The sequence below is a fragment of the Limulus polyphemus genome, unplaced genomic scaffold, assembly GCF_000517525.1.
Source record: "Limulus polyphemus unplaced genomic scaffold, Limulus_polyphemus-2.1.2 Scaffold3666, whole genome shotgun sequence".
Classification (NCBI taxonomy): domain Eukaryota; kingdom Metazoa; phylum Arthropoda; class Merostomata; order Xiphosura; family Limulidae; genus Limulus; species Limulus polyphemus.
The window spans coordinates 49,001-70,698 of NW_013669276.1; the positions used below are offsets into that span (position 1 = coordinate 49,001).

Genomic DNA, 21,698 nt, shown 5'->3' on the forward strand with positions numbered 1-21,698 from the left:
AGAGTAGATGTTACCAGTTCCTTGTCAGTGATAGAAGAACCAGAGTTATCAGAGCAGAAAAGGATAAGAGTAGACATTACCAGTTCTTTGTCAGTGATTGAAGAACCAGAGTTATCATAGCAAAAAAGGATAAGAGTAGACGTTACCAGTTCTTTGTCAGTGATTGAAGAACCAGAGTTATCAGAGCAAAAAAGGATAAGAGTAGACGTTACCAGTTCTTTGTCAGTGATTGAAGAACCAGAGTTATCAGAGCAGAAAAGGATAAGAGTAGATGTTACCAGTTCTTTGTCAGTGATTGAAGAATCAGAAGCAAAGGCAGGCTGCAGGAAGAGCTGGTCAAAGCCATCCAAAAACTAGGCAGGCTCAGTAGAAGTTAAAGAGACAAGAGGTCATGAGTCCTTGGTCCTAGGTGAATTATGTAGGACAGAACCAACCACATGATATATAATGGTGGTAACATTGCTCACTGTCAGAGTAACTCCAGTTGCCATTTATAGAAAATAAGATGATTCCTATAAAGGAATGTCTGCATCTTAAGAGATTCAGAAATATCGATATGGGAGGTCATATTAAATAGAATCCATGAAACTGAATTCACAGAAATTACAAATATTATTGACTTTTTTAAGTAAGTCTTGTATGTCCATGGTATGTATATTGGTCATTTTCATGTTGACTAAATTGAAATTAAGTATTGAAACCAAACACCAGATTAATAATGATGGGAATATCCTAGTTAAGAAAAACATAACAGACTGGGACATGTGTCCCAAACTAGTGTCGTTTGCTCAACACAAAAGAAGACAAGTTATGATAAGATAATTTGTATCAGTTCTAACTGAAATTTAAGTCTTTCTTTCCCAAAATTAAGAAAATGAAAGTGTATAAAATAACACCTCAAATGTTAACTAAAAGTTGAAAATAATAAGAACAATCTTTTCGGAATTCTTAATAACAAAAACAACTAAACACTGCAGTGTTGAAGAAAAGAACGAGCTTTTGGTAAACACAAGTGCTCAAGAGGAGTACTATGTATGGAGAATGTCACCCTTCTATTGGTGTAGGAGTAGAGTTTAATGCTGATTACATCACAGAAAAATGCAGTACAAGTTGTTATGTGTAGGGATGGGAGTTATGTTCAAAGATTTGGCACATGACAAAAAATATTCAGTAACATTACGAAGTATTGGCTATCTGTTTTGTGGAGAGGTGAGTAACATTTCTGAATTTACATTTCAAAAAACAAAATACACATACACACACAAGAAAAAGACTAAATGTAAGTGAAAAACTTCAAATTATCAGTACTCAACAACAGAATCAGCTGTATCAGGATCGTATAGTAAGTCATAAAATACTAACAAATAACATGTGAATAATATATAGCAACAAACAAGTTTCTGTCCCTGAATGAATGATACATAAATATAAAAAGAAGCTAAATCAGAAATCATGTTCTGAATGAACATATAAACTCTAAGTACAAATTTTATGATAGAAAAATGGGAGATGTCTTCTTTGTTGTTTGAAGAAACATCATTCTTAATGAAGATAAATAATACTTGTTTCCAAAGATGAAAGGATTGATATATCTGAAGCACAAATTGTGATTAAATATGTGAACTCCTCATCAAGATGAAGTAAAAAGTAATATTTTCGTGCTTTGAGCTGTCAGATTCTTCATCTATATATATTCTTGAACCTGTTTGCATAATACTGGATGACTATGATTTAAAAACAGCAGCAGGAATATGTACTCATGAAGTAAGTATTGTGCTTTTGGTAAGTAATAGTGTAGCAGCACTGTTAAAACAACAAATGACCATGTATCATTCAAAAGCTTGTTTTAGCTAGTAGTTAATAAATGCAATTAAACATTTTGGATAGATTCATATTTTACTTTATCATATAACTACAGTTTCATGATATTATTGGAAAGTTCACTCAACAACATCCATTTACATTGCTTTCCATACATGTTCTGCAAAATTAGTGAATTTTTAAACAATTTTTGTATCATTGTGTGCATGACTGAGGTCAAGATAAATCATACAGATATGCCAGATCAAGGTAAACCATACATGTTACTTCGAGATCAAGAAGAAACTTACAGACGTCAGTTTTCATGTACATGATTGAGGTCAAGATGAACTATACTGATGTCAGTTTATGTTAATAATCAATGTCATGATGAACCACACAGATATGTCAACTTTCATGTACATGATCAAGGTCTATACAAACTACAGGAAGATGTCAGCTTTTGTGTACATGATTAAAGTCAAATATAAACTGCATATCAGTGTTCATGATCATGATCGAAATCAAGGTATACAAATATGTTAGTTTTTCTAACAAAAAATGCTTTTGTTGTTGAAACTTTTATAAAACTTTCCTCACAGTAAACAGTTTGGAATAAGTTATTTAATGAAACATGAAAACATTCTTCTGTTTAATTACAAATATTTATTTTTAACCATTATCTCACATTTTAAGACTGGTTTCATGCCAGATGTTTTCCTCCCATGCTAATATCACAAACTATTTATATTTTAAAAATGAATGTCACTGAGTAACATTTAAGTTTCACCTTCAACTTGGTAATGAAATACATAATTAAAATGGCAGTTTACACTACATTATTTCAATCTCGAGTTATATGATAGCTACCTGAATCTGTGATGCATGGAGGTCCATCGTGATAATGTGGTCTGCTCCTGACACAGAAAGCATGTTTGCTACAAGCTTGGCTGATATTGGTGCACGACTCTAGAAACAGAATTATAATAGGGGTCACACAATTAGACAAAGTGCCTTCATACTTCACCTCCAAAGTTTGGAGTTCTGTTTTCACTTTTTACATAACACCTCCAATTTTCCAAGTCTTGGAAAGACCTTGACTCCAACAAATACATAAAATAATTTTTTGCAACATTAATTTGGACTTCTTTGGACCGTGAATAAATGTAAAATCTAACTAATAATTCTTTTTAGATAATACAACAAGTTACCCAGTTACAATAACTGAATCTTTAATAAATCATTTGTTTAAATTTTTTTATTAAAATTATGTTACAGATAAGGTAATCATTAATAATGCTACGGATCATTGGAAATTTTTTTCTAATTTTAGTGACACTTGTACTTTTCTAAACAATTGTAATAATATTTCCCCAAGGGTTTTGAAGGAGGTTAAAGATTGGATATGTGAGCCACTTGCCATTATTTTTTGTCATCCTTGAATAGTGGGCAGGTACTAGAGGATTAGAAGTTAGCTAATGTAACTCCTCTTTTCAAGGAAGGTAATAATAATAATTAAACCAGTAATTATAGATCTATTAGTCTTGCATCAGTTGTGAGAAAAGTTTTGGAAAGTCTGATCAAAGATGCTTTGCAAAGTCATTTAACAAAGTTTAGAATTTAGTTTAGAATGAAAGTAAGGGATCTTGATGTAATAGTTGATCAGTCTCTAAAAGCCATCCAAAACAGTGTTCTATTTATTGTTAGTGGTAGGACAAATATGATTTTATGTTGTATCTACAAAAATATTGAATACAAGTCTAAAGAGGTTATAATTTCATGGTATAGGTCACTGGTTAGGCCATATTTGTAATACTGTGTTCAGTCTTGGGCTCCTTACCTTAGGAAAGACATTGAATTGTTGGAAGGGTTACTAGAATGGTGCTTGGGATGGAGGAGTTGTCATATGAGGAGAGGCTGAAATCTCTCAAATTGTTTTCTCTTGAAAAAAAAAGAAGAGTTAGAGGGTATATGATTGACGTTTTTAAGATTGTAAAAGGAATTGATAGAGTTGATACATCATCTTTTTTTCATACTTAACAGTGAGAATAGTAGGACTAGGGAACATAAGTATAAATTTTGGCAGGGTAGGAGTCATCTTCATTGAATACAGTTTTATTTAACAGGGTGATTGGCCTTTACAATGGGTTGCCTTCAGATGTTGTAGAGGCAGTAAATTTGAGTGAGTTTAAAAGCTTGGTAAGTAAATGAATAAGGGTTGGCTTTAAGATATTTTTTTCAATATATTTATTAATAGTTTTAGTTTAGAGGATGGAACAGCTGAGATGGACCAATAGGTCCCATGTTGTCACATTATGTTATGTATTATTAGTACAATTTCAGAATTCAGGAACAGAGAACTTATACAGCTTGTTTCCCAAATTTATTGGGCATTTGTAATTATATCTGTGAGAGAGTATTACTTTATCATTGTTAATTAATATTATACTAGCAGATGCCTATTGAAGCAATTCAATGGGAAGTTTCCTAAAAATAGTGATAAATAAATAAAAAATGTCCTTTGGATCAGAGCTTATATGCAATATGATTGTCTAGTAGGCTGTTTCCAACCATATTTCATCATTCCCTGTATTATTTGAATAACGAAAATTGCATTGCATTGGTTTTTAACAAAGGAGACTGACTGTTGGCAAAAATGTTTGGTTTTGATGCAATGGATGCATCGAGCACAACAGAGCGCTCAGGTTTGTTAAGTAGCCAGAGGAATGATTCCACTAGATGCCACCATTCCTTGTCATTTTACTGAGTGCAAGAAAAGACTGCTACCAAAGTGAGCACTTTTTGACAGTTGTCATTTCTATAAGTGTCAAAGGGGAGATATTCAATCAATTTATTTGACATGGTACAATATAATTATGCATGTAAATAAATACTTACCTGAAAAACTAAACAACAAATATATATATACTCAAATACATTCCTTTCCTTACACATTTTTTCTATTTATGCTCCTATCTTCAAAATATTTCTTTCAATCAGTCAACCGAGGAAGTTCCATTTTTTTGTGGCTTACAAAAAGAAACAATTTTGTTCTTAATAAGTTGACTAGTCAGCACATATGAAGGCTGATGGATTAATGTTGATATTGTTATGAAAGTTTAAGAACTGCAAAAACTGAATAATTTTCCTGTAATGTACTCTTGAAAATAAGTATATTGATAGTTTTTTCTATAATTAATTGTCTGGGAGATATAGTGTGTAATAAACAGACACTTGGCTATTAGATATATATAAATTCATATTTTGCCTACCTTTTCCTCCATCATTTATTTAAGCTGTCATAAAACTTATGTCAACTCACACTCTGTTAGAGTTAACCGTAATACTAAATGACTAACACAATGTGGTGCTGACATCTGTCAGAGCAGCTTTAGTCATGTAAATGTTTGTCAGATGTAAATAAATATTACTATTACTATGTAATTAAGTAGATCAGATATTTATCAATAGTCATCCACATTGAATTGTACTGAAAGTGTAAATTACTGTTTTTTTATACTGTGTTACGTTTCTAAATTATGATTGCATAACTGTATTTTTTTATTTAGTATAAGTTTGTTTGTTTTGAATTTTGCGCAAAGCTACACGAGGGCTATCTGCACTAGCCATCACTAATTTAGCAGCGTGAGACTAGAGGGAAGGCAGCTAGTCATCACCACCCACCGCCAACTCTTGGGCTACTCTTTTACATAATAATAATAAAAACAATAACTTATTTAAGCCAAGTTTCACCATCAAGACTAGTAGCACAAGAACTATTTACAATTGTTTTACTTAAGATACCATTAGCTATTATAGCATATGCTTATTACAAAATTTATTTCTCATTGCTTGAAAGTTATAAAACTCACAAGAAAGATGTTTTCATATTGTTGATGTCCAAAATAAGCAAAAACACAAGTGTTATGACTGTGCAAGTGACAACATGAAAAAAATTTTTAAACAAGACATCCTGTTTACAAATGCCAAGATATGAATTTAAGCATAGACTCTATAATTTTTTCCTAAATATAAGTATAGCCATTTAATTTTATTTACAAAATTTGAAATGATTGTCTTTAACTATTTTTATTTTCATATCAATCATGTTACCAGTAATAAAGATATAACCTTTAAAATTGTAGGATTATAGCCCATACGACTCACTCATAATGAATTTGTAGGCTTTCTAATTGATTTTATTACCATAGTTACTAGTAGTGTGTTGTTATAAGTAAAAAAAAACAATGAAAGCAATATACATTTATCAGTAGTGCTAACAAAGGTCTAGTTGGAACCCCCTTAAAACATCCTGGATTCCCCCTTTTGAGTAAATGTCTCAAAGAATGGATTTCTAACAACATTTAACAATAATTTCAGCATTCATGAATCATATGTTTGAAAATTTCTTAATATAAGTACTTCATCTAATGAGCTTTGATATTTCTTTATTCTTTCTTTTGGAATATCATTACTGTTTATCAAATATCATGTATTGATTTTTTTATCAGCTATAAAGAAAATTTAAATATGATTGGATAGAGGAAGAATTAGACTACCATGCATTAATAGAGTAAGTTTCTATAAACTTTCCTTTCAATTCCTTTCATTGTGAAGGTATTTGTGTATAAAACTATACCTGTTTGAAAGCTACATAAATTTTCCTCAAGGAGAAGACATCAGATAGCTCGAAGTTTGGTAAACTCAGTGATTCCACAGAGAAGATTATACTAACTTTCCCAACTTTTTCATGACCAATAAATTTAAATCAAACTGACAAAAACCATAGTTTAATTTCAATGAATATTAACAAATCACACTTAAGCACATGTTCCAATGACATGGAATAAAAATTAAAGCTGGTCTCCAAATACTTCTCCTAACAGCCAAACCTAATACCTTTAGAGTAAATACAAAATACAATGTGGTTTCAATTCTTTTATTGAAAAATATCAATTGTTGGATGTGGTGTTATATTATTGTAATATCTATAATGTAAATACTCAACTTTGTAGTTGTTTTTAGTTATATTGTTAAGACAGCGGAAGTCACGTGACACTGGTAATACGTCATGAGTTTCTACAAGGATCATGACTTTTCTTGGCAACTCTAGTCTTTTCCAGGCGCCCTCTATTTTAATATATAAGCCCAGCAAATAAACGGAGATGATTGCAGATAGGGAGATATAGAGTCAGATAATCGAGTCAAGTCTTAAGTGTGTGAATCGTTGTGAATTATAGCGTGTGTTTAAGTTAAAGTGACTGTGGAAATTAAGTGTATTGCAAAGTCGAATTGAGAAAGAATAAACTAGTTTTACTTAAGAAAGGACTTGTATCGCTGAAGTTCCTCGGGAAGAATTTATACCGGAAATTAACAAACGACCAGAGACGTAACAATATATACATTACAAAAAACTTTTGAATTGGACTGTTCTCTGGTGTCACATTAATCAATAAAAAGCTTTTGGCAAAATTTATCAATTATCAAACTTTCTGATGGTTTATTATATATAGACTTTTCTTAATAAGTTAAAATTTGAATTTACTATCAGAAGTAGTAAGAACACTTTTTAAAACTGAGAGTATACAGTTTATTACAATCACAATGGGTAGAGTAGAAGTGTCATGATGCGTATCAGCCTGTATACAAAGAACAAAGCAAACATTTGGAACAAAAAATTGATTTTCCCAGAATCAAATGCAGTCAACATTCTCTGCATAGCTAAAGAAGAACATACTGAACAAACCCGAGTCTTACAGAAAGCACACTGAACGGCTAGTTGTATATCTTTTCCTAACTTTTATCTATCATCAAATTGAAAGAAAAGAATTCAATACCACATCCAGCAACAAAAACAGTTAAACATATACAACAGTACATGCTGTATTAGGATCCCCTTTTTTCAAATCAGTAGTTATCAAAATGCAATCAACAACATGTTAACCAGCTGTGGCATAAAGCTACAAGCAGGTATTATAACATCACAATATTAAAATTATATAATATAAATTCAGAACACCTAATCATGTGGTACCATGTAATAAGACGTCAGTTTAGACTGATTTCTAATACTATACTTCACACTGGCTACAAATACAAGCACAGCAGACATTGCTAAAAGTTACATCCCTTCAAATCTCTTTTAGTTTGTCCCAATTTTTTCATCTGTTCTCCTAGTTGTTTGTTCTTTTCTAAAAACATTAGCACCAAAAGCATTTGATTTTACAAGAAGGTCCATTTTCATTTTCTTTTCTGGTTTTGCCTCCATTACCAGCACTTCTACTCTTGAAGGCCTTTTTCTTTTCTCAAATCACTTTCATTAGCAGTTTTCTTCACCTAGTTATAGCTGGTACTTCATCTTTTACATGCATCTAGCATCTTCTTTTAGATAAGTACATCAGTCAACTGACATTCTGTTTCTTTCAACCCATCATACATTCTTCTGTATGAATTACAGAACCAATATGTCTTTGTTGGTTAAGTACCTTCTTTAAATTAGTGACTGGTCATGGGACAAGATCAACAACATTCTGGTGACATTCCAGAATTCCTTGAAGAACTCTTTTGCCCAGTTATGCCACAATAAAAATCATCAAGTCTGTATTGTTTTTGGGGGCATAGTTTTTGAACCCTTCTAACAAAAGTTAACATTTTCCTAAACTGAAAATGTATTTCTGATTGATAATTACCTCCTCTCACAAAATAGCTTTTTTTCATTAGTACTGCCCTCTGTTGGCACAAATTTTCCACACTTACCACTAGCCTTCCATCTCCAGCTTTTATATATCCACATGCAAGTGTTTATGCAGCAGCTCTCCACCAATAGGAGCACTACACAACCCCTATCGTAACCAGCTGCTGCCACCCCATCACGAGTGGCATAAAATTACTTGTCCTTAATTTGGTGAAAAATTACACCAATTCTGATGTCCAATGACTGGCCATGCCTTTGAAGTCTTGAGGGTATGGTCTTACTGACAGTGTGATAACACAGATGAACCAGTTACTGCAAATATAATAAACATAGTAATACATAATGTGTACCAGTATATTTGTTACTTTAAACAACAATATCTTAGTTTTTCCAGTTTTTGAATGACAGCCATTTTATTTCAATATACTTTGTCAAGTGTATTTTTCTTAAGGACACTTTCTGAAGGAAGCTTCAATGATGAAAAATTCTTTGCAGAGAAGTAACTGAATCCTGATTTTTCAATTGTCATGAAGAAGTTCATGTCAACAGTAAACCAAATAAAGAAATCTTCAAACAGCTCATCTATGGTTTTTGCTGGAGCAAATCTAGGCCTAGATTTACCAAAGTCAGCAACTGTGGGTTGCTGAAAGAAATCACATAAAAAAATTTAAATTACAGTGAAATTATTTTTGGTCTTAAATTACATTTTTGGCTGTTTAGGCAGGCTGCGTGTAGCAGCAATAGCTTGTTTGCCTATGTTACTAATGGTAAGGATAGTAGATCTAGTAGGCCTACTCTATTTAGATAGATCTAGACCTAATGTTACACTTCTGTAAATTTTTACTATGTCTATATAGTCTATATTAATATAAATCTACTAGGCCTAGTTGGAGTGTATGTAGGTCTAACTCCTTAGGTAGATATAGGCCATATTAGGGCAGTTATAGCATACATCATGCACTTAACAACAAAGTAGTCATAGTTTAGCATTAGGAATGCATAATTAATCAACTACTGATAATGAATATGTAGGCCTACAAATTATAGTCGTATGTTTGAATGCTCATATCTTGTTTTAATGGTGTATCAATGCAGTCACCAGTTTTAATATTCTTTTCATTTTCTGTTTTCAATACATGTGCAATAAGTTATTTTGTGTTAGTGCACTTTTTGAATTAGTAATATTGTACTAGTACGTAAGATTACACACATTTATAAACAATAGCATAAAAATTATTATAAAACCACAAATCTACTTACATTAAACAGTGCTGTACTAGAAGTACTCTTTCTGTTATGGACATTTTTCAAATGGTCATTCAAAGCAGTTGTCACTTTTGATAGCAAACACCACTGAATATCACTCAGGTGAAATGATGTGTTACTGCAACCATCATCTTCATTACATTGCTTAGAAGCACAAATCACAGTAAACTCTGTATTTGAAAAGAAGGATTGGGAATGTTCCTGCAGGTATAATGTAATTACTGGTTATGCCAGTGGAACTAGGCCTTGTCACTGTAAATCTAGTTGCAATATCCATCTGTACTGGCACTTCTGCTTGTGTATTCTTGTGATAAAATTGTCCAAAATAGCTCCAGCACTCTGCCTTGCAACTGCTGTGAGAACCAGACCTAGGCTTGCCTAACCTAATAAAGAGCTTATTACACTGACTTTCTTGTTCTATAGTTGACAGTCCAGTTCTTATATATACTAAGTTATGTTGTCTAGTATATGCAGTACGTGATTTTTTAGTTTTTGAAGGCATTAAACCTACTGTCCACAAAGTGGTGTTTAAAACTAAATCCACGTGATAGGCATAAGGAATTCGGTGAAAATTTTGCTGTACTCATTCGATTTTGTGAAAACAACATAGGTCAAGAAGACATCAACTGATGCATTCTCAAGGCTAACTGATAGTTCTATTAGTTAATTGTTATAGCTGATGGCATGGCTCTTGAAAATGTCAATAGTGGTATTTCATGTTATTTTTATTACTTTGTACCCCCTGTTTCATAAAATATTAGTGCAGTTCAATTTTTAACAAAAATTTCAACCAACTCAGATGTTAAGAAATTCAACTGACACAGTTAAACTCAGAATATTTTTTCTTTTTGACTCATTTTGACTTTTATAAATTCCCAATAATGAATGCAACATAAGTTGATTCCAGGGGCTAGTACATATGCATTTAATTAGTAAATTCACATATTTAAAAAGAAGGACCTATAAGGGTTATATTAACTATTGTTACGTATCTGGTTGTTTGTTAATTTCCGGTAGAATTTCTTTCCAAGGAACTTCAGCAATACAAGTCCTTTCTTGATTAAACCAGTTTATTATTTCTCGATACAAACTTTTAGTACACAGTAATTCCACTGTCAGTACGTTTCTCGTCACTTTAAACTTAACAACTTTTATAATACATACTATAAATCACAACGATTCACAATCTAGATAACCTTGCCAGAAACTTACCGTGAGTATGTTTGCTTTATCATACATTCATTCCCCCAGGCTTATATACTAAAAAAGAGGGCATCTCGAACAAACTCGGACTTACCCGATAATTCATGATCAATCGAAAAATTCATCATGTGTTACTAGCGTCGTGTGACTTCCGCTGTCGTAACACTATTTTTGCCCTGCCTGATCGACTATAAATGGATTTATACTTGTTTTTTTTATAACTTTGTGGTTTGTAAATAAGTAAATAATGAAAAGTTAAAAGAGAAAAATATGTCAAAACATAGCTTCTAAAGAATATACAGACAATGAAAAATCTATGAAATACAATTTGAAAAAAAAATTATAGTAATCTTTATCATGTAAATTAAAAACCCTCTTTGAACCTTTTGAAGACATTTTTGTTACAGGCTGGTGTTCCTGTTAGCTTATTATCAAACAGAATGATAAAAGCTGTCCTGGAAACTACAGGCCATTTATTCTCATTCTACTAAAAGGAACTTTACAACACCATCTAGTAACATATGAGATAAAAAAATCCAACATGAATTCATTGAGGGAAATCTGGCTTCAGTAATATGTTAACTTTTTCTTTGGGATGTTACATATTATCTGAATAACAGAAAGGCCACGGTCCTTGTGTACAAAGATTTAAAACAGTTCTGATATGGTACCACACAGAGGATTAGATTAGCTAGGGATCATACTTGTAGGTTTTGGGGAAAGACTAGTTTATTAGATTGTAGAGCGGTTGAATGAAAGAAATCAAAACTTGTTATTAATGGAGTCCAGTTTAAACTGGACCTTTAATACTTAATTTGGTGTGCCTTCTCAGGGGTCAGTGTTTGGGTCTTTGCTTTTTTCTTACTTATATTCATATACTACAGACCGACTTGAATTGATTAGTAAGTTTGAAAGATACCTGGCAATTGACTTATAGTAAATGCAAGATAATGCATTTAGGTTGTTATAATTTGAGTAACATCTTATATATCTGGGAACCCACTCAATAGTGTGAGTGAATTAAGAAAAGAGTCTTAGCAAAGAAGTTGGTTAAGTCACTCAAACCAGTGAGGCAGTGTTCTTTTACTTGTTGTAAAGATATTAGAAGTTTAGGAAATATTTATGGACCAATCAATCAAATATACAAACACTAGTTATGCCTCACTAGAAACACTGTGTACAGTTTTGGTCTCCTTAACCAAAAATATTATTGATTTATTGAAAATGGTTCAGAGAAGAGCTACCAGGATGATTCTGAGTATGGAAGAGATGTCTTATAGCGATAGGCTAAGATCTCTTAGCTTATTTTCTATTAGAAAAAAAAAAAGGAATAATAGATGATATCAATGAAGCTTACAAAGATTACTCAGGGGATCAACAAGATAAAGCCTCCAATTTTTGTACTGTATCCTAATGACAGTAGAACAAAATGACACAAGTTTAAGATTTTGAAAAGATAGGCTAGGCTATATTTCTACAAACAGAATAATTGGCTTGAGGTATGAGTTCCAATTGGCAGTTGTGGAGGCTGGTAATTTATGAAAGTGTAGGAAGGAAATCAATAAATTCCTGAACTTAAGAACATAATGAAATACACTGTCATTGTTACTTTTTATTGAGATAAACATTTCGCACTATAGAAAGCTGAATAAAATCTACACTAAGTCCCTGCTGGCAACAATTATACCAAACAAATACACTGAACCAAGATCTCACTGGGGGTGTGTATTTCAGCATAGGTTCAATAGATAAAAGTACAGACATGTTTTATGAAAATTGTTCTTGTTACTTCTGCTATCTCGGACACTATAAAAGCGATACTGGGTCAACATGAGTAAGTGAAACAGTAAACAAGTTGTGAAGGAGAAAAAAGCATGCAATTTCACACAATCTCCATAAGCAATAAATATTTGGAATGTGCATTAGATGATAAAAATTGACTAGTGAAAATACGATTATATGAAAAGCAAGTAGGTAATAAGTAAACTGATTGAAGTGTATGTGAAATATTTTGTATTAATGTTTCTAATATGTTTTATCTTAGTATTTTAAGTGTTCTTCTCTTTCCATTCTAGCTCTCAGTGTAAAATGTTCCTATGAGTTGGATGAACTAGTAAGACACAACTCACTTTGTTGTAAATTATGCACACAACCTAGTGAGACAACAGCCTAATCTCAATCTCACATTTAAGTCAAGTGATATCATTATTGCAGTTCATATCACCATGTTCAGTCATCCTCTATTTGACAACTGTGCATCTTGACAATAGCCATCATGTTCAGAGATCACCACTCCTCCTTGCATGCTCCCAATAAACAACTTAAGTGTCCAAGGATGATGATTTCCCAGTGGCAATTTCAACAATATGATTTCACAGAACTCCACATGGTGATTTTACTGTTATGTCTTCATATGGAATTGCATGAATATCAGTTTCATTCTCTTGCTACTTGAAGCATGCAATGGCTGAGTGGACATTTCATAGAAGCAGCTTGTGCACATGACTTGTTTCACTTTTCCAGACAGAGATCTTTCTTGATTATTTTGCATATTGTTGCCCGAGACATGTGGACAGCTTTTATCACTGACTATAGAGTTTGTGATTTCTCACCTGTTTCATGTTTAATGTATCTATCTAAAGGTCCCTGATGCTCAAGTTGATCCATATTCCTTTGTTTCCCAATGTCATTCAGTACAAGAGATATTCCAGTCTTGAAAATTTTCAATACCTTATCTGAATACATTTTTATGATCCAAGTTTATAAATATTTTGTATTGAAAAAGACTGTTACATACATTTTCCCAAAGCAATCAACTTTCAGTGCCATCACCTCCCTATGAAATACCAAACAATGTCAAAATGTAGTTCTGATACATGCCATTCCACCACAACTTTATATCAATTGTGGATGATTTTCATACCCAAATATTTTTAATATAACATACTCAACCTTTTGTCATACTGTCTTCAGTTATTTTGGTTCCCCCAATGTTAATGTTTAAATTTTTGGCATATACACATTTATCAAAAGAAAGCATGTGATAAAAACTGAAAACAAAACAAATGACAATATTTTATGTTGAGAACACATGCATCATTAATAATGACTGGAGACGGCTTGAATGGGTAATGTACCTGATGATGACAAAACCTTGTCGAAACATTGTACATTTGCTGTTATGTTAAACTTATAGTAAAGTTTTTCTTCATTACCCATTCAACGGCTTGAATGGGTAATGTACCTGATGATGACAAAACCTTGTCGAAACATTGTACATTTGCTGTTATGTTAAACTTATAGTAAAGTTTTTCTTCATTACCCATTCAAGCCGTCTCCAATCATTATTAGTCTCAAAGTAGGTTCCTCGTCATCAAATTCGAACATGCATCATAAATGAAATAAAATGTATAGAATCAATATATATAATGCTGCAAATCCTAGGGCTATAATACATACTAATAATGCATTATGAGACTTTACCACTTAAAGCTGATAAATGTGCTGATCAAATAGAACAGATATATTTAATGTAGTCTACATTATACTATACAAGAAATTCTTACACATCATACAAAGTACTATCACAGCTAATATGGCTGGTAATGGTGTTCTAAGTGTGCTTTTCCCAAGTTTTGTGAAAAAATATGCTAGGTGACTTAAATGATAGCAAGAGTATTCAAATTTCATGGATTGAATAATTTTTCCTGTTCTAGATGGTTCCACTAATCATCCATACTTTTAACTAAAAACCTCAAAATGCTGTAATAATGAAATTAAACAAATGTTTCTGTACACTAACTTAAACAAAAGATTAAAAGTTCTCTTTAGCATGCATGATAAAATGTATTTTTAACCTCTTCTGTGGTTTGCCCAAGATAACCCAAGCAAACTATTTCTCACCATATGTTTAATCATTTGACAGAATATAGTCAAGTTATGTGTCACAACCAGTGGTCACTAGATGGCACTGGAAATGCTATTAGGGCTGATCACTATCAGATTTATTCTAAATGATGTGTAATAAAACACTGGAGAAAAGCATTCCTATTTACTACTGTTGTTTCATTGAAATAAAATATATCACATATAAATCCAGATATGTAACATATTTTTATGAAGTATATTTTTATGCAGAAGTATACTAACAGATCATAAAAGAACTTATATTTCATTAATATATAAGTACAGAATATCAAAAAGCCAAATAAAAAAACGGACTATTTTGAGCTCATTTCCAAAAAGGCCTGACATGGAAGGGTTAGCACAACTGCCTAATAAGGAAACTGCTGAACTGTCCTTAGTTAACAATAGATTCCCATCTTTTACAATGATACTATTCTTTAATATGCAGGTTCCTATCCTCTCGAGCACTGGCAAACAATTTGATCTTCTTGTCAATAAATACCACATTACTCTTGTCAAAGACTTAACTTTTTAGTAGTATATATTAATGTAAGCATATGGGTGTGTTGGGCTAAGGATTCTTCTACAGCAAGTGTGTGACTTGTTGGTGATAAATTCAACAATAAACAAACAGCACACACTCTACTTGTTTTTAAAATAATATTTATATTTGAAACGAGTTAAACGTATATATACGGAGATCATAGTTGTATCATAAAAATTATACAGTTCTCTTCTCCTTGCCAAAAGTCCACTTAGGCCAATTCAATTGCTTCAGAATTCAGTTGACAAGCTGAACTATTTTTATCAAAATAGTATCCATATAATTCACTTATGCTGTCTTGTGAGTTACCACAGTTGTATCCTGTACTTCCAATATTCGTCTGCTTTTTCGTCAAAGTCCACACAGGCAGGTTCAATTAGCTTAGAACACCCTTTGACAAGACAAATTATTCTCCTTATCTCTTTCAAACTATTAATCTCACTCTAACAAATCAACCGTTAGGCCTTTTACTCTTATGACAATTAACTTTGCGTTTTCTAACTTTGCTCTCACCGAACTACTCTTCCCATCATTTTACACTTTCTCTCTATTTCCACTCGTCTGGTCGCAGCAATTTATACTTCTATCACTTAGGCCTTCTAGAAATCTCTATAGCCTCAACATCAGTGGTTTTCACACAACATTCAATAGCCTCTACATCAATGAATTACAAACAAAATTAATTAATTAATAATACTACATACACTAAACAGTCTTTTATATCTGTCAACTCTCATACTAGTGGCTTGTCCATGTATTAATGCTGTTAATACATGCAGCAAGATCATATCATACTTCTGATAAACTAATCACGGTACTGTAAATGCGTAGGGGTATTGAAAAGTCTATTTGTTTCTTCTATACTTTACATAAGATAAAAACCATCATAATTCTAGTGTAAACGATGTCATCATTAACCTTTGAAATTACCTTTCTTACAAATATCTGGTGTTACTTTAACCCTTTGAATGCAATGATCCTTTAAACCCCTTTCTGCGTATGTCATGAGATTTTTACCGAGTTAAATTCAAAATTGAATTAAACCACTTTTCTACAAATGTATTTTAATGAAATAATTATAAAGTACATTATAATTTTGGGTTTTATATTATCTAAGTTTTATTCCTTTATTTTAAAAAGAAAAATCTGAAACAGCAATTAAAACTGCAGTTTTTGCTGTCACGTGATTCACTGTGGTTAAAATTCTCAAGTTTAAGAGGTCTTACACAAGAAACTACGAGTTCCTAATATAGACTGTCGGTAGAGATGGTCAAAGTACAGTTCCAGCTGTCTCTCATTAGCTGGGGAGAAATTTCCAAAAATTTCTCCCGGTGTGAAACAACATTCTAATATTTCTAAGGTTAAGGTCAGCCATGCCCACTTGCAAAGTCAAAGCTGTGTTGTCAAGCGACACTTTGAAGTTTAATAGCATGTTTATCACCTATAGAAAGAGCAGATTTTGCACTATTCAGTTATAGCCTGAAGAAACCTCCACCTGTGCATGGATCTGTAGTATGAAATAGAAAATAAGCTTAGTCCACTGTTCTCTTGAGGGGTATGTAATGTTTGGCAAGTGTTTCTCGCCTTACATGTATTAGTTTACTAAACAGATTGCATTTAGGTTTTACATTTATATCTTAATTAATTATGTATTTATTTGTGTTTTAAAATGCATATTTAAAATGTTTATGATTTTTATACGTTTAACGTGTTGTAGTTTGGCTTACCAAAAGGTCTAAGCAAGAGGGCATCATTCGCGTGTGTGAGCATAAGTGTTTGGAATTTGTGCATGAGACTCACCCAGACTCACCCTATAATAAATATTATAATGGGATAATGAATAAAAAACAAAGAATTGGAAAGGAAGATTAAAAATAAACTACAAGTGATAGGATAAAAAATGTGAAATTATGCATATGACAAAAAGAAATTTGAAAACTATTATTCAAAAATTTAAAAAGGTATGTACTTACTTCCATTTCTTAACTTTAAACATTTTATTGTACTGTACGTTCATAATGATATCTGGAGTTAATGATATAACAGAGAAAATGGAAAACAAAATATAAACATTTTCCTTAGAAACTTTTGATATTCACTTAGAAGGTTCTAGAGATTATGCAGATGGAATGTGAAAACTGAGATAAGAAATAGTAATTTTATACTCAAAATATAAATTGCATTGCATGTGAACTATTCAGATTAAATAATGAATGTTTTATTATAAATAGTAAAAAAATCAAAGTTACGTATCTTATTTTTCTAAAAGTACATAATCTTAGGACTGTTCAAGTCAAATTTAAAATTATTTCATCAACTAGTTTCATTTTAATAAAGAACTTTCATGAAAGTTGCATACTTACTTACAATGTAAGTAGATCATGGTCTAAAGGTTAATAATCTCAAGTATAGGGTGAAACAGGAATTACCAGCAAATAATAGATGAACATTAGATAACTGTAAGATGTAGAATACTCAATGCTTTATACACTATACAATCAGTGTTTATAGGGATCCAACTTTTATATTATGTATGAAGTGAAGGATTAAAAAAAAATACATATAATATTAAATTTTATTACCCACACTCATAGAATAATTACTTTAAGAGACATGAAAGTTTATTTAAAGCAGTGTTTTAGACATATATGTTTTATTTTAAAAGGCTGCTTTTCTACTGGTATTTTTTTTGGCACTTATGAGGTTGTGTCTTAGCCTAGGCATATATTTGCCCATTGCTATGCATTATATGTATATATAGTAAATTTAGTTTCATATAAACTATAAATGCTCACTATATTCTCAAACAAATCTCCATGACAATCTCCAGCTGCAGCTTAACATTTTACAACTTGAATTAGCATGATCAAATAGTCAATAGCAACAGTAAATCATCATCAACAATATTAGCTACATACTAGCTATGTATATTATCATTACAATGTATAAAGTTAGATACTATATCAAGTAATCCTTTGTCCATAGTTGAGCATAAACAAAAAAGATAAATAAAAAATTTTAAATTTAAAAACCTACAAATAGGGATCATCAAAAAAAGTAAGAAACCACGGCTGGAGATACTGTAGACTTTATTTACTCAAACTACAAATCCCTATTTTGATTCCACCAAATCTAATTCTTTGTAATAGCATGGAGCCAAAATAGGGGTTTATAGTTTGGGTAAATAATACCTACAATAGCTCCAGCCTTGTTTCCTTAGTTTTTTTTATGATTCCTATTTGCAGGTTTTTAAGTTCCAAATTTTTTATTTATCTTTTCAAAAACAGGATCAACTCCACTTAAACATTTCTATTAGTAAAGATTCATAAATCAAATACAACTCAGTAAAATAAAAATCAATGTAATTTGGATTACTGATTATTACATGTACCAGAAGTTTTAATACAGTTATCCTTGTTATTTTGCCAATCTGTATAGTTTCATGTGTAACTGTTGTTCAAGTACAAAAGCAACACGAGTATAAAAGCACCTAGGCCACTACTACGTCTGTTGTATCCCAGCCAGCCTGATAAGCCCTTGACAATAGACAATAGGCAGACAGAGTGATAGAGGTATTATTATTATAAATTCTTCTTTGCTTTCACTCACAAATTCTTAGAATATTTAAATACCATACATTACTCTTATTGTAAATTTTAAACCTACAAAATATTTCACCTGAGAGAAAGTTTAAGTGCACCTAAAAAAAAAGAAAAAGATAGGATAAAATTTATTCAGCTATATACTTCAGTAGGGACACTAAGGATTGCTTTTGTTAGGTATTTGATCAATTCTTTGGAATTTGGTACTTTGCATGGTATAGAAATATGTAAAAGACAGGGGAGAGTGAGAGAGAAAAGTAGAAATAAGTTTTCTAGAAAACATTTTTGAGAATATTTTGAAACATCCTGATTGAGGTGACAATAAAATTAGGGTGATAGATAGTATGTTATAGAAGAGCTTAAACGTATTCAGCTGTTTTATGCATACGCTAAAAAAAAAAGTAGAACAATTTAAACTTGGAAGCATTTTAGAGTTCTGAAAGCATGTGGTTGGTACATTTCGGAGAAACTATGATTTTCTGAAGTTGAAAAATGCTTTGAAAAAGCTTCCAAAGTGGTACCTACACTTGAACAAGAAAATCATTATAATAACAAAATCAAAAATAGCAATGACAACAAGAATATATACCAGTATAATAGTAAGCCCTTACAAGTTATAATTGTGAATAGCACACTTTCTGTGTTAAAAAATAGCCTGTACAACATAGCAAAAATGGAACTTCTAATCATCAGAACATAAATGTTACCACGACCTAAAATCAGCAGCACACTTTATAAACAGTTAATTTATATTTTTTAAAAGTATACAATTAACTGGAAAAACTCACCTTATCTTTCTTATCTTGTCTGGCATATGGAAAACAAGGAATGACAGCAGTAACACGAGATGCAGATGCTATTTTGCAAGCATTAATCATGATAAGAAGTTCCATAAGATTGTCATTAACCTCACCAGATCCACTCTGAATAATATACACATCTTCTCCTCTGACTGATTCTCCAATCTCAACACTAAAACATAAAACAGTTTACCAAACACATATAATTTTTGTTTCTTATTAGGATAAACCTGGATTGATGACCCAGTAAAAACCTTAATATTTTAATAATTACCAGCCTACAAGTACTAAAAAAAATTTCATACAGACCATTATTTAATAATTTAAATGTAACAGTTTTAATATGGATTTTACATTAACAATGGCTCATTTTTGCTCATATGCATTTTGAAAAACTATACATGTTAGTACAGCTATGGAAATTAAAGTGACCAATCAAGAATAGCAATAAACTACCTGAACAATCTATTTAAATGTAACTTTTTGATTCTTAGACAAAACTAAGTTTCAAAACCTACCATTAATTCAAGTTATAAACAAAAAAACTATTATAGTAGTTATACCACACATGATTACAAGCTATTCTATAGACTGCAATGCTCTATCAGAAAAATAACACTGCCTTAACTGGAGTCATACCAAAGTTCTCCTTGTCTTAAAATTGTGCCAAAAATAGTACAGAATCTAGTAGCAAAAATCCCCAAGCTACATAACTTATAACATTATGCTACAACTTCACCCTATTTATGTTATCCTTCTACTACCACCCACCCAACACTCAGTCCATTTATTTCCTGTCCCAATAGATGAAATCTCAATGCTTTTGTAATTTTTCAAATTATACTTTAAGCTCAAGCTGTTTTTACTTGCTAAAGTTAAAATAACACACATTTTTATACATTTTTTCTAATACTAATAGATTATTGATGCCAATAACAAGTTAGCACTAATCATACGTATTGCAAATACATTCAATTATCAACAATAAAAACATTTTTCAATCATATAAAACATTTCCAATTACAAATCTACTTTAAATTTAATTGTTCCGAACTATGTACTATAGTGTCTCTCCACATTCCTCGCTCAGTGAATTACTGTGTTGTTATTAATAATAATATGCTTGAAACCTTGCCTTGTTTCTTGATTGCTGAATTTTTTCAATACTACTTTGCCTAGTCCTATCCCTAATCTATCCACAACTTTTTGAGCTAAGTCTGGGTGTGATGACCCACTGAAAACCTTAATATTTGGCATTTTGAAATTTTAATTCTAATAATTATGAATAGCCAGTATACTCCAGTACAAACCTAACACTAGTAACAGTTTAACGCACGAGTAGAATTAACCCGAGGTACAAATGATAAGCTACGCCATATAATTTGCTTGAACGTGAGCCGAAGATGTAATAAAATGGGAAAGTTTATGAAATACAATACATACATACATATATTTATTATTTTCAGTAACGTTAAGGTGCTTCCAGATTGTGGAAACGTCTGAAGTATCACTTTAGAAATTTTGATTCATCTTCTGACGAATTTCATAAAACTAAGATTTTTAAAGAGTTTGTTAACAATAATAACACTCAAGCGATAAAATTTTGTCCTCATTACTATACTCGAATCCGAAGAACAAAAACTTGTCTATCTGTTACATCAAAAATCAATAAACGAAACGGAGACGTAACAAGTGTGGGTAGATAGTGAGTAATTGATCTGCGGTCGGAGTATTATTGACGTTCGTTGCTATAGCGTTTGTTTAGCGCGATTGTTGAGTGTATCGGTTAAGTTATATTCGGAAAGAATAAACCAGTTTTATTAAGTAAAGACTTGTGTCGTTAAAATTTCGTCGGAACGAAGTTACGGATTACATTTCTCTTC

The 21,698-nt window shown here is 31.6% G+C and overlaps 1 protein-coding gene across 5 annotated transcripts in view; it reads right to left on the minus strand.

Annotated features, from left to right (window-relative positions):
- LOC106469810 (ribose-phosphate pyrophosphokinase 1) overlaps nucleotides 1-21,469 on the minus strand; it is a 67,924-nt gene extending 46,455 nt beyond the window's left edge. For 2 of the 5 annotated variants that reach the window (XM_022398369.1, XM_022398370.1), the window contains exons 1-3: nucleotides 20,951-21,211; nucleotides 19,804-19,987; nucleotides 2,671-2,769 (exon numbers count right to left, since the gene is read on the minus strand). In XM_022398369.1, coding sequence (XP_022254077.1) covers nucleotides 2,671-2,769; nucleotides 19,804-19,987; nucleotides 20,951-21,072 — 405 coding nt within the window. In that variant the 5' untranslated portion in view covers nucleotides 21,073-21,211. Of the gene's footprint in view, nucleotides 1-2,670; nucleotides 2,770-19,803; nucleotides 19,988-20,950; nucleotides 21,212-21,258 lie in introns of those variants that run through there. The other 3 variants (XM_022398371.1, XM_022398372.1, XM_013930319.2) reach the window with 3 other exon arrangements.
- Between the last annotated feature and the right edge of the window lie 229 nt (nucleotides 21,470-21,698).